Source organism: Ursus americanus, chromosome 21 (genome assembly GCF_024610735.1).
Source record: "Ursus americanus isolate L20-20 chromosome 21, mUrsAme1.1.p, whole genome shotgun sequence".
Classification (NCBI taxonomy): domain Eukaryota; kingdom Metazoa; phylum Chordata; class Mammalia; order Carnivora; family Ursidae; genus Ursus; species Ursus americanus.
The window spans coordinates 36039354-36053804 of NC_142147.1; the positions used below are offsets into that span (position 1 = coordinate 36039354).

Genomic DNA, 14451 nt, shown 5'->3' on the forward strand with positions numbered 1-14451 from the left:
CCCAGGGCCCTCCCTGGGGGTGAGATCTTAGTCTTCAATTACAGGCAAGGAACCGCGGCTCCGAGGGGCCACGTGGCTCGTCCGGAGCCGCACAGCATCGGTAGGAGTGTGACTCAGCGCCTGTCGGCGGCGCTCCCAGCGCCTTAGGATTGACCGCACTCCGCTGCCCTCCTGAGAACCACCGCGAGTTCGTTACAGTCCAGCTCCCCGACCGGCTCCAGACCCAGTGACACCGGGTAAGGCGAGGTCCGGGAATCCGCATTTTCAACAAGCGTCCGCTCGCCCACTTCCACCCCACCCCTCGCTCCAGGTGATTCTTAGGATTGGGCAAGATTGGGAAACAGCCCGAGCTCTGAGACTCCGCAGCGAAGCCCGTTGCCCGCCCCCGGGGCGGGGCCAGGTGCACCGGGTGCAGCCGGGCAGGCCGCTCCGCTCCGCCCCGGGGGCGGGGCCCCACCTGCGCCGGGCAGGTAGGCGGCTACCTGGTAACCCAGACCTGGCCCTGGAGGTTTGGGCGCGCGCAGCCAGTCCCGGCCACGCTAGGGACCGAGGGACGCGGGCAGGAGCGGCTGTCGGCGGACGGGAGGCCGAGTTAGGGGGCTCCGCCTGGTCACGATGGTCGAAAGACGCTTCTCTCAGTTCCTGCAGAAACTCGCCTTCTCGGGCGCGGGCCACCTGTACGAGCCGCTGGAGAGGAGCGAGTTGGAAATCTTGGTGAGTTTGGGCGACCTGCCCCTCCGCCCCACCGCACCCCACCCTCCCCCAAGACCCCGTCCGCGGGCTGCGGGCTGCACTCCAGCAACTCGCCCTCCTGCCCCTGGCTCTAGAAAGAAGCCGTCTTCCTAGCAACGCCAGCTCGCGTTTCTGCCCTGAGCCGGGCCCGCGCCATTTAACCTCTTAGGACAGCCCATTTTGTGGATTTGATACTGAGGCAGAGAGAGGTTTCATGTGTCCCTTAAGACGCACCCAGCTAGCAAACGACACAGCTAGGAACTTCACCTACGTTTCTCTGACCCCAGAGAATTTAAATTCCTAGGTCTCCGCACTCAGGCTGCTGTATGGATTTTTTTTTTTTTTTTAAGTTACTTGAATTGGAAAAAAACAAAAAATTAAAGTGATGTAAAAAAAAAAAAGCGCAAAACCAGAAACGCCTGGGGAAAATGCTTTAGCAATAATAGTAATAATGGTGGAAATCGGGTAAAGAGCAGCCAGGCCTCCCAGCTTTGCTTCCTACATCTTGAACAGTTTTGGAAAGCACTTAGGTTTGTATGTTGACTTTGCAACTTCCAGGGGACCCTCTAGGAGAAATCAACAGGATTATCAGGCCCCAGGTGTGGGAGGGTTGGGGCGAGGAGTTTTTCAGCGGCTGAAATGAAAAAGCTGTCCAAAAAAGCTCTTCCACTTGGTGAAGCCAGGGTCAGTCAGTGGATGACCCGGCGACTTTCTTCGTAGCTTTGTAAGAGTACAAGCTTTGCATCTTGCAGGATATGAGAGCAGAGAGCACTGAATTCCTGCAAAAGCATCTCGGGGACATGGCACGTTTTTTCTTTTCAGCCTAATCAGTCATTCAAAAATAAAATTCCCGAAAGAGTGCTTTGGGCGAGCCCAGGAGAATACAGCCTTGCCATGGCCGTCTGGGAAAGGGAAACCTCCCAGTTAAATTTACTTTTTTTTTTTTTTTTTTTAGATTTTATTTATTTATTTGACAGAGAGAGACAGACAGCCAGCTAGAGAGGGAACACAAGAAGGGGGAGTGGGAGAGGAAGAAGCAGGCTTCCCACTGAGCAGGGAGCCTGATGCGGGGCTTGATCCCAGGACCCTGGGCTCATGCCCTAAGCCGAAGGCAGACGCTTAACGACTGAGCCACCCAGGTGCCCCCCCCCCCAGTTAAATTTACTTTTTAATGGAAAAGATCAGATGGGAAAAAAACTTGATTTAAACTATTTGTTGTCATTCTTTGGGAGGAAAATTACTCAAAACGGTTTGGTGGTATGATTCCTAAATATTTGTGCGTTAAAAAAAAATAGAGTTTTATATCTGAAGGTTAGCAGGAGAATTCTGGGACCAGGATGATAGGACCACAGGGCTGTGTAACTAGCAGTTCTCACATCCTCTGTTTCTGAAGTGACGTGTGGGTTCAAGACGGATTGGGTGTAGAGGTTGATTGTCTTTCTGAGATTGATTTCTCTACCTGCATGTCATGCCCTGAGTTCTGCTAAAGGAGTTTGAAGTCAGTTTGCCAATACTGTTGCCTTTTCTACGTTACTTTTTGTTGGTCTTTCTTTCTGACTTTTGTTTTTTTCGTCAAGCTGGGTCTTTTTCAAGCACCCCTGATGTATAGTTGATCATGATTAGATTTAATAAGATGTTCAGGTGTCCAGGTGTGCCAGGTGTGAGGGTGATGTAACATGACCAGAGATGCTGGGGTGAATTTGACCTCTGCACCAAAGTGGACTTCATTCCTCCAGATCTTTTCCGAGGGGTCCTCAAGGGAATGACAGGCCTTCAACCCGCCTGTAGGTATGTGGGGGGCTCACCCACTTGGTCGTGGACCTAGATGTTCTCGGAAGCACCCTGAAGGGTGCATGGTGGATGACGTGGCCATGGGGAGTGGAGGGGAGAGGGGGGACCCAGGTCGCAGGCAGCAAAGCCTGGGTGAAAAAATGTCCTGTCTCGGAAGGCTCCTGGGGCAAGCCCAGGAGATTGCATGAAAGGAGCTGGGGGTGTGATGGGGGGGGGAGCGACCTGTTTCCCACCAGCTCAACTCAGAGACTGATCCTCCTTTGTTCTCATACTTACTTCCCCCCGTTTGAACCTTTTTTTGCCAAGAAGAATGGAAAAAGAAGCAAATGTGCTCACAGCGGTCATTTCTGCAAGAGTCGTCACTGTCTTTGAGGAGCGTTTGTTGAATGCGTTGTTCTGGGCAGCCCCCGAACCCCCCGCCACTTTGCCCAGCCACCTCACTTACGATACTAATTATTACCGAGAACTTGCTGTGTCTTCTTTTGGGTCTCTCTGTGCCGAGGTCAGTTTTATTATAATCATATGACAGATGAGGACATGGAGGCTCATCGGTGGGGCCAGGCGTAAGGGTACAGCGGTGTACAAAACAAAGTTCGTGGGGGAGGCCCCCACGTGATGGAGAAACCAAGAGATGTTGAATCGGAGATCCAGGGCTCTGCGATATCATGGGAACAAGAAAGCAGAGTGGCCAGGCAGGGGACACGTGGTCGAGGCGGGGGCCAGGGAGGACCCAGTTAGCGGCATCAGAGGCTGAATCTAAGCAGAGTGCTCAGGGCTCTGAAGATGCCTCGTTCTTGCCATATTTCCAGTGTCACGACAAGGAAGGGGTTTGAGAGGTCCTCTTAATTCAACTACTGGAGTAAACCTTCTCTGTGTTAACCTGAATGGTGGGTGAGGAGAATGTTGGACCAGAAATTCCTGCTTCCCGATGACTCGGTGCCAACTCCAGGGAAGTTATCTTTGACCCTCAGAGCTGCCATCTCTTAACCGAGTCTGGTGCGGCTCCACCCCGTGCTGCCTTCCTGGTTGTGAACTGATTCATCCTCCTGGGGCTCTCCAAGGGGAAGACGGGGTTCCAGCAGACTCATGGCGTGGTCACCCATTCATTCAGCCCAGATTCACGGAGCATCTGCTGCGTGTCAGGCCCATGCTGCACGGCAGGGGTGGGGTGTAGAAGGAGATGCGCACACTCCCCGCTCTGCTGGTGGGCAGAGATGGGTACCAAACTTCAGAGCACGGCTGACTGTTTACCGGCAGGTTGCAACAGCCAGGAGGGGGAGGGATGTTTAAGATTCCTAAGAGTGGCAAAGACCAGGAGGAGCGTGCTGGGAGAGGGACAGAAGTCATGGCCATTCTGGGCAGAGGGGGTGAGGGGCAGGGGTGGCTGTGAGAAGGATGAGGTTGCAGAGGTGAACCATGAAAAGCCTCTGGGCCACCATGAAGAATTTGGGCTTTATCCCTAGAGCAGCGGGGAACTATTGGAGGGTTTAAATCAGGTCATGACAATCATTCACTCATTCACAGATGCACCAAACATTAGGAAAGCAATAAACAAAACAGACACAATCAGATTTGCATTTCCAAGAGATCACACCTGGGTTGCCGGAAGACAGTGCACAGGAGGGACTTCTGAGACACACACATATCCTTCGTGTTTCTCAAAATACAGCAAGATAGGACTTCTTCCTGAGGCAACATACGGCAACCTTCCAGTGGTGTCTTAACTTGTTTGTATCAAAAGGTGACTTCAAGAAGTATAAACATAAAACTTGGAATAAATGTAGCTGTGTGCGTACAAGGCAGCTCAAGAAATCAAACTAAGTTTATAGTGAAATCATAAAGTACAAATGTCACAACTGAATTTTGACATGACTAGTGATGTTTTTTAGAACTCAGCCACTGATGTCGAATGGTTATATTGGTTATCTGTTGCTGTGTAACCAATTACTCCAAAATGCAGTGGCTTGAAACAACAAATGCTCATCTCGTGGTTTCTCTTCGTCAGAACTCTGGGTGCAGCTCAGCTGGAAGCTCCTGGTTCTGGTCTCACATGAAGTTGTTGTCCAGCTGTTGGCTGGGGCTGTGGTTTCATCTGAAGGCTCACAGTGTGGAAGGGGGGAAGGATTCACTTCCAAACTCATTCTTACGGTTGTTTGCAGGCCTTGGACCCTGACTCTATGGGCCCGTTTACAGAGCTGCCTCATGGCTCAGCGGCTGGCTTCCCCAAGAGCGAATGATCCAAGAGAGATTGAGAAGGCATCCATAAAAGCCTAGAAGCCACAGGCTTCTTATAACCCGACCTTGGAAGTGACATCCTATCACTTCTGCCGTGTTCTATTGATTAGAAGAGAGTCTAGGGGCTCCTGACTGGCTCAGTTGGTAGAACATGTGATTCTTGATCGCGGGGGTCACTGGCTTTCTGCAGAGCAGATGGATGAGGTAGTCAGTGCAAGTGTTCAGCACACTTCTTGGCTCACTGTCTGCCTTCCTTCGGTGAATGTAGTCGTTAAAAAAGAATAAATGAGAATTGTGTAAAATCCTTTGCATATGCCTCATCCAAAAAGTGATAGTTTTTATTAAAACTCTCGGTGTGATGCTTAGTTCAAAAAGTGACAGTAATTTTTATTAAGAATCTGTCACTGTCTTGTTGTCTGACTTGGGCTGCGCGTGCAGCCCTGTGCCCAGAGAAGAGCTCAGTGGTGGGGGCAGGACCGGCTCCATCATGTGCGGGCCCCAGTGCAAAAGGAAGACCAAGAATTTCAAGAGGACGACAGCAGGGCCTTGCGTGAAGCACACGGCCTTCTGAGCACGCCCGTGGGACTGGCCCTGCTGGGGGTCACTGGGCATAAAGTCAGTAGTCAGATATGCTAACAAGTTCTTCCTGTTTGCTCTCCCCCACTTCAGCCCCCACACAGACTATTCTTCTGGCTGTCCCCTGCTTTTGTCCATTCTTTCTGTAGATTAGCTTTTCTCTAGACACAGTCTGGTACCAGCATTCTGAGTCTTAACAAGCCCTCGGGTGGGTCTGATGCTCACTTGGGTTTGAGAACCACTGCTCTGAACAATTAGCTTCTTCATTCCTTGGACAGCCATCCTCCTGTTTGCCAGACCCTTTTGGAGGCACTGGAGATGAAGTAGTGAGTAAAACACTGACCCTACTGAGTAGAGCTTATAGTCTGGTGGGATAGACAGATAGTTCTCAAATAATTTTAGTAGTATGTATAGAATTACAAAGGGGGATAAGCCCCATGAAGGAAAACACATGTAGAACAGGGACTGGACACAGCCTGTGTGGGGGGGAGTGGTGGGGACTTTACTGCTGCAGTAAAGACTTTACTGCTAAGTGTAATCCAGGGAGACTTCCTGGAGGAGGTGGCAGGGCTTTGGGTTGCTGAGACTTGTACTCAAGCTACTACAGATTTCTCCAAGCCAAGCTGGCCTCCCTCCTCTGATCTGGGAGGTACCTGACCAGGGCGATTCTGCAGAGTCTCATTCTTCAGTTTCAGGAATCCCCTTCCTGCAGCTGTCCCTCTCTCTGTCCCTCCCTCCCCCACATTCCAGCGTTGCAATGTGACTGATAGTTTTGCCTTCCTTGATCATTGAAATATGCTAATATTAGTTGCTATTCTTTGACTGTCTTTTATGAACCAGGAACTATACATGTTTTTCTTTCCTTCCCTCCCTCTTTTTCCTTTCTAAACTTTTTTTTTCTTCATAAGCCACAATAAAAATGTGCACAAGAGGGGATTCCTCCTCCACTGGGCACTTGTTTGCTCCCACTTTGCTCCTCGGTGGGGGGTGGAGGGAAGTACTGTTCATGTCTAATCAGTTTGCAGTAATCAGATGACTGTTTGCTTGGGCGTTCCTGGCCCCTTTTGCTATGCGGTTCCTGAGAGGCTGACACCTGACCACTGACACTGGCAGCCCAGGCTACCTGCGTGCAAATTCTACTCTGCCACTTGCCGGCGGTGAGCCCCCCCACCCCCCCAGCAAATTCCTTGGTTTTCTGTACAACGGGGTATTCACTGCAGTGATCCATTGTGGAAGGGAATGATTCAGTATGAGCAAAGCATTTAGGGTAGCCCCCGATCTCAGTAATTATTGTTTACATACAATTACATAGTGTCTCTTTAAGAAAACAGACATAAAATCATACTGTGCACACCATCTGCAACCTCTCCAGCCTCTCCATGCCCCTGCAGTATACACAGATAGAGAACATTCTTCTTCACTGGCTACATAGGGGTTTCTATGTAACCCAGCCCCTACCGATGGGCATTTAGATGGTTTCCTCTTTTTTAATTTTTAGAAGAATGTTCCAGCGAACATCTATGGGTGCACCATGTTATTTTGAATCCTTAAAAAAAAAAAAAAAATCCCTGCGGAAATCTGAGGTTTGGGGAGTGCAGCAGGTTGCCCGGGGTTACACAGCTGTCCCGGGAATTGGGACCCCGGGCAGCCAATGTGTACTGGGTGCCAGAGTTCTCCCAACTCCTCCCGCTCAGCTTTCTCTTGCGTAAAGTTACCAACCTCCCCGTTGTAGTTAGTAAGTGTTTCACAGAGAGTCATGTGAAGGCTGTGTCAATACCCTGTTTCTGTGGTTCTAGCGTCCGTGGATGGTCCCCGTCCGGATCGATTACTTGCCCATCTTCTAGTTCCGTTGCTCGCTCCTTTCTTCCTTGGTGTTCTGGGAGGAGGGAGAGCTGCCCCTCCGTGTGCTTATTCCTCCATCCATTCATGCATTCATTTGTTCGTCCATCTTACCGTGAACTCATGAGTTCCTGTTTAAAGAAGTGTGCCAACATTTGTTAACTTTTTATTTTGATGTCCCAGAAATGGCGAATAGGAGCTTCCACTGTGTCTTCTGGATTTTCTTCCCACTTGCCAGAGATGAGCGCCCCCAGCATGTCCCTGAGCATGTCCCTGCTTCCTGGCATCACAAGAAAGTCTGGGCTCATTTGATAGTTTCCCTGCCCCAACCCCGGAAGCAGGCATTTCTCCCAGGAGTCTTGGCTCTTTTTAGTAGAAGAACGGTCGTTACAAATCAAGCTCTGATACAACTCAGTGTGTCCTCATGCTCCTGCGGTTTGTGGCTGCTGGGCCCTCCCAGGGGGTGGGGTGTGTGTATGTGTGTGCACACTGTGAGATCCGCGTTTATAGCTCTCTGTGTGTACGTACTATAAATATATGCATCGATTCCATCCAATCCAGTGGCTACCACAAGGTTGGTGCCAGCTCTTTCTAGATCCATCACTCCCTTCCCCAGTGAGAGTGGTGGTATGTTTACTTATTGCACAATTGCCCTGCATGTACCCAGTCTCCTCCCCTTCCTGGTGGCCCCCGGTCACGTTGGCCACCACCTCGCTCAGGCATCTCCTCATCGGGTCCCTGACCACATTGGCCATCCAATGGCCACAAAAGATGCGTGCTCCGTGTGTCTTGTTCTGTCCTATGGGCAGTGTTTCATTGGGTGGGGTCACACCGCCATCCCACACACACAGATCGCAAACACTGCCTAGATAGAATTTCAGGGACTGGAAAACGCATCTGGAACCCAGGTTGACCTGAGGCTGGAATTTAAGAGCCCTGCCTCCGCAGTCCAGGGTGTGGGGATGTGATGATTCCCGTCTTACAGAGGAGACAGCCTCAGGGACGTCAAGGGCCTGGCGGAGGGTTGCACAGTTGGCAGCTGGGGGAGGTAGAAGAGAGCCCAGATCAGTGAGTCCTTGGGCAGACAGCACTCCCTCCACCCAGTTTGCTCATTCAGGGCTGTTTCCCCTTAACATGAAAGAGTCCTGGGCAGGTCCCGTGGGGTTGCCTGCCTCCCTTCTCCCCGATGTGAGCGTCCCCATGTGAGCCAGCCTTTACTCTGTGCATCCCAGGGGGCTTGTCCTCCCCACCTGCCTGAGCGTCTGTGTGATCTTGGATTCTCCAGCACTCCTTCCACTAGGAAGCCCCCTCCCCTCCTGCACAGGCTCTGCCCCCCACGCTTGGTCTGCACCGCCATTCCCCCTTTGAATCAGCCATTCAAACTGGTGACTCAAGATTCAAGAAGATGCAGACGGGAGTACCTTCGGAGTCTCTGGCTGCCCTGTCTTCTAGCCACCCCCTTCCCAGCCCCAAAGGCAACCAGCCCTGGTTTCCTTTCCCTTTGCATGATCTGTAGGCTCACTTAGTACTCACGGTATCATGCACCTTTGCTGCTTTTCTTGTTAATGGGACCACCACTTGGGACAATTGCCTGGCAGTGTCCAGAATCACTCCAGGCACGTGTGCCAATGACCCAGCATCCCACCTGGGAGAAACGAGGGCTTGCGCCTGCTTGCAGACCTGCACACGACTGTTGGTGGAAGTGTTATGGATAATAGACCAAACGAGCCACAACCGAAATGCCCAACCACATGCAGATAGTTAAGTGAATTGTGGCATATTGGATCAGTGGGATACTTGAAATGGGACAGGGCAACAAGAGAGGATGGATTACGGTTTTTCATCACGGTCGTTCACGGAGCAACTCAGGTGAATCTCGCTGCGGTAACACTGGGTACGAGGAGACAGACACAAGAGGACATTTGTATGGTTTATATTTATTTCTCTGGTGTTCCAAAATAGAGTAAGTCCACGTGGATAAGACTCATCTTCCAAGGGGCCATTGACGGAGAGTGGGCATGGGGCAGCCTTCCGGGTGCCAAAGAGCTTCTCCCCTGCATCGGCGTGGGGGTCGCTCAGGTGCCCACGTATGCAGGAAGGCACCCAGGTGCACACTTAATATTTGCGCATGCAACCGTGTGTAGCTCATACTTCAGTACGTGTTTCAGATTTCCCATACAGGTAAATAAAAAGCTTTCACGGTCTGATTTGATGGCAGCACAGTGTTTCATGGCCACGGGGGTTTCCAGTAGTCGGCTGCTGTAGACAGGATTGCCGTGGACGACTTCGAACAGGCACTACCCTGCAGTTAGTCCAAAACAGAGATTGCTAGAACTGGGCAGTTTTAGACCCTGATGCTGCCAAATTGCCTTCTGAAAGCTCTGCCCCCAGCACCGCGTGCTAGACTTGCACCTGCCCCAGGAGACAGGCGAAGGCTGGCGCGCTCGGGCCGTTCTCAGACGCACTCGGGTTTTCAGGGGTTCGATGCTCTTTTTACATTTAAGTTATCGCCTCCTTGCTGGGAACCCTTAGTTAATAACCTTCGTCCATTTTTTAAGAACATGAGCTGGTGGTCTTTTGCTGCTTCATGAGTCGGAGCTCTTTGTGCGCGGAATTAGTCATCGTCCGCGTTAGGAACTGCCGGCACTTTCCCAGCGTGGCGTTTGTCCTCGGACCTTGCAGCGCGCTTCCCAGAAGACAACCCTGTTGTGGTGCAGTGAATTCATCAGGTTTTTCCTTCGTGGCATCTGCCTTTGTCTGGTGCTCAGAAAGTCCTTTTCATGCTGAGATTTAAAACAAAACAAAACAACATAGTCCGTGATTTCTTCTCATACTTTTACGGTTTCTCTTCTTCCTAATTGTCCTGATTATTCTTTCAAACCACCTTGCTGTGTAGTTTCTCGTTTTAGGGCAGGGACTGTGTCTGCTTTCCTGAGGTTCTCGCATACCATGAGAAGGTGGGGAGTGGATGAGGGGACCAACGAGGGCTCACTTGAAGAGGGGAGACTCAGCACAGGCTCAGGCCGGTGGCACTGGCCACGGCACAGGGCATTTGCTCGGCCACCACCAAGGCGAAGCCCCGCATTCTGTAACGCGTGACTGTACCTTCCAGCTGCTGCCCCCTTAGCCGTCCGCACAGGCTCTTGTCCTTGGCAGCCCTCCCTCCTGTCCTGGATCTGGCGTGGCTCCCGGCGTCTGGGGGTATGGAGACCTTCCACGCTGCTCTGCTGTGTGCCCCTTCTTCCCTCCCCGCCTCCCTTCCTCCCACAAATGTTTTTGAGCACCTTTTGTTTGCAGCACTGTGCCGTCGGTTGGGAGTACGCTGGGTATGAGCAGCCGCTCCTCCGTGAGGCTGCCGGTCGGTGTGGGAGGTGGACAGGCAGATCCGCGACGTGCTGGCTGTGGGGAGAACAGGGAGTCTGGGAGCTCAGACGATGGTTTCGTTGTCGGGCCCATGGTGGCTGGTGTGTCAGGGTCTTTGGGCGGCTGTAACAAGTGACCACAAACCTGGTGGCTTAAACAGCACAAGTTCATCGTCTTGCAGTCCTGGAGGTCAGAAGTCTGACACGGGTCTCACTGGGTTAAAATCAAGGTGTCAGCAGGGCTGCATTCCTTCTGGGGGTTCCAGGACGAATCTGTTCCCTTGCCTTTTTCCAGCTTCTGAAGGTGGTTCACATTCCTTGCCTCGTGGACCTTCCTCCACCTTCAGCACTGGGAATCCTGTCACCCCCCGCCCCCACGCCCTGCTTCTGTCCTCACATCTCCTCTCCACCCCCTGCCTCCCTCTTACAAGCACCCTGTGAGCACCTGGGGCCCACCCAGATCATCCACCGTCACCTCCCCAGCTCAAGACCTCCTTAATGACACCTGCAGAGTCCCATTTGCTATGTGAGGCCACATGGTCACAGGCTCCAGGGATCAGAACGGAGGCGTCTCTTGGGGGGCGTCATTCAGGCTCAGCTTCTCCCCTGTTCCCACCAACCTCTGCCCCTACTCCCCTTAGGGGTTCCAGAAAGTCATGTTTCTCTATGTGCCTCCTCCCTTCTGTCCTCTGCTCAGCACAATTCCTGCCAAGATGTTTCCTCGTGTTTTATGAAGCGACAAATTGCTGGTCCAGGAGGCGGCCAGTTTAGCCATCTCTTCATCTGTGGGATGGGGATGAAAAGTGGACCCACCTCAAAGGGCTGCAGGGTGATTTAATGGCATTGTGGATGTCGAATGCTGGGCAGGATGTCTGATATCAGACTGTTAGCTGTTCTGTCTGCTGCATTATTGTGTTATGTCTTGTGCTAGGGTGATATTTTATCCTCATGACCTGTTAGCTGTTCTCAGCCACGCTTTCCTTGGGCATCTCTTTCTCTTGTCTGCCCAACTTCTAGAAGGATGTGGGGGCACCTGCTGCCTCAGGTTTCATCCTCACCCCTCCCCCAGGAAGCAGAAGGAACCCTCCCTGCTTGAACTGATTCTACATCTCTCAGCCCAGCTCTCCCAACCTCGTGCTCGGTCCATTGGCCATGGCCTTCGATCTCCAAGATGGCAGCCCCTTAAAACCAGACTCTATAGGAGTGCCCTGTGAGTGCATCTCCCAGCTATGTATCCTCATCTCAGCTCTGGCTGCGTATTAGAATCACCTGGGGCTTTTTGGACTCCTGCTGGCTGAGCCCCACTCCTTAGTTGGCCTGGGGATAGGCCACAGCAATGTATTTACAAGATCCCAGTGGTTCTCCAATTTTGGAGTGTGTTGCAGTCCCCTGGAGAACTCATTAAAGCACAGAGGGCAGGATCCATGCCCAGAGCTTTTGATCCATTAGATCTAGGGTGGGGCCTGAGAATCTGCCTTTCGAACACGTTCCGGCTGATGCTGGCCTGAGGACAATGTGTTAAGGACCACAGGCTAATGTATAACCCAGTAATTCACAGATACATGCCTTAGGAGAGGCCGTTGCAGAAGTCTGAGAAAGAAGGAAGCATTTGCATGGAGTTGGGTCATTTGCCCCTCATCTCAAATGTCACCCCCAAATGACCCTGGCTGCCTGATTGTTCTTGGGTTACTGTGACCCTTACATTCTTCCTCTCCAAGCGCCTTGAGCCCAGTGACTGCATCCACCCATACTGTGAAATTCTTGAAGAGTCAGGAACGTGTGGCTCCCTGGGCCCTTGACTTCCTCTCTGGCTCCATCCTTCCCTCTGAAACCCGTCAGAGCCCCACCCTGTCACTATTTCACAGCACTTGGGGTTCCCCAACTGGACCATTTCCTCTGCTTGGCACCTTCCCGCCTTTTCTTCCAGAGCCCAGGCGGTCCCCTCTCCGCTCCCGGGGAACTCACTCCTGTACCTTCTTCAAGGCTGGTTTTCTCACAGCTCCTGAGCTCCCCCCTCCAACTCCGAATTGCACCCCTGCCTGTCTCCTTTCTAGAGTGAAGTGTCCCCATCACGACTCTGCCACCTGGGGCATGAGTGTCTCTTGACTTCTTCCTTCCCAGTGCTGCCAGATTTGCACAGATACCCAGTTGCATTTGCATTTCTGATAAAGAGTAATGTTTTCTGTACGTGTGTCCCGTGCAATGTTTGGCACGCTCGCATGGTTTCTGTTCACTTATGCTTCTCAGGGACCAGATGCTGCGCTCAGGCTCTCTGTCTGATTTTCTTTTGGCCCCCCGGAAGCTTATGAGTCTCTGCTATTAAAACCCTCACTTTCCAGAGGGGGAAATGGAGGCACGGGGAAGGTTTTGGACAAATATCTTTTTTTTTTTTTAAGATTTTATTTATTTATTTGACAGAGACAGCCAGTGAGAGAGGGAACACAAGCAGGGGGAATGGGAGAGGAAGAAGAAGCAGGCTCCTAGCGGAGAAGCCTGATGTGGGGCTTGATCCCAGAACGCTGGGATCACGCCCTCAGCCGAAGGCAGACGCTTAACGACTGCGCCACCCAGGCACCCCTGGACAAATATTTTGAAGAAATAAATGTCTAAGCCCTTTCAACAGGGAAGCAATCACTGGGGTCTAACTCTGTAAGTGTTTGCAGTGAACTGAATCCCCCGAGCTGGACGGGAAGGCAGAGAAAGCCTGGCTTCTGGCTCAGGGGAGGCTGGCTGCCCTGCAAGGTGCCACGTGTGCACCTGTCCTGCAGTGAGCTCCCAGCTCACTCTGTCAGCCAACTCATCTTTCAGCAGATGTCATATTTGCTCTTGGTGGCTCCTCTGGAAGCCACTGCTAGGTTAAATGTCAGCTCTGAACCATCTTTGCTTAGAGAAAACACCCTAAGAACACTCTAAGTCATTAGGTTCCAGACCATTTCCTTAGGGCTTGGGGAGGCCCCACATTGTCACCAGCCCTGGCAGGCCCGCGTGGGTCTGTTTGCCGTGGGCAAACAACACTTTGGAGATCACCCACGGGGCACAGAAGATCACATATTGTGTGATTCTATCTACATGAAATATGCAGAATAGGTAAATCCCTGGGGACAGAGAGCAGATGGGTGGCAGCAGCGAGGGGCTGGGGGAGGCAGAGGGGAGTGACTGATCGTGCACCCCAGCTCTCCTTTTGCGGGAATGAGAAAGTCTTGGAACCAGATGGATGTGGTGGCTGTGTAACATTGGAAATATACTAAATGCCACAGAATTGTTCTAACCACGGATGGTTAATTTCATGTTACGTGAATTTCATCTTAATTTAAAAAGAGAGAATAAAGGAGAAGGAAGAGGTGCCTCCCCCCCCATCAGGTTTATGGGAAGCGAGGACCGGGGGCGCCCCAGAGAGAGCGCCTGACCTCAGTCAGGATGAGCCACTCTAGTGGCAGTGGGATGCGCTGGGATTCTCACCGGATGGATGCATACGAGTGTGTGTTCGGAGGGAATGAGCTGGCCACGTGTGAGCGTCCCAGGCAAGGGTCCCCCGCACGCAGGTGGGGCTTGGGGGGCACGCGCTCAGCCCTGGATCCACAGGCTCCACTCTCCAAAACTGACAGCCCCGTAGCGAGACAGAGTGAGCCCTGATGGATGGTGTTCAAGTCCTAGCCAAGCCCCAACAGCGCCGGAACCAGGAGGGGGCTGGTGGAAGTGGGTGGGGAAGGAGATGGGAGGCCAGAAGGTAGTGATGGCGAGTGTAGACAACTCCTTCCTAAGCTCCACTGTGGTGAATGAGAGAAGTGAGAGCCTACGTCTCCGATGCGTAGCCCAGAAAGGAGGTGGGTCTGGCTGCATCAAGCCCATCACGCACGCGTGCTTGCCTGATTCTACAAAAGCACGATGAGGGAAGCATCATCGTCGCCTTTGTGCA

The 14451-nt window shown here is 52.2% G+C and overlaps 1 protein-coding gene across 1 annotated transcript in view; it reads left to right on the top strand.

Annotated features, from left to right (window-relative positions):
- Nucleotides 1-514: 514 nt before the first annotated feature.
- The window catches only part of ATP2C2 (ATPase secretory pathway Ca2+ transporting 2), a 57877-nt gene continuing 43940 nt past the window's right edge, over nucleotides 515-14451 (top strand). Inside the window, exon 1 of the mRNA XM_045796210.2 lies at nucleotides 515-714. Coding sequence (XP_045652166.2) covers nucleotides 616-714 — 99 coding nt within the window. The 5' untranslated portion in view covers nucleotides 515-615. The remainder of the gene's footprint in view (nucleotides 715-14451) is intronic.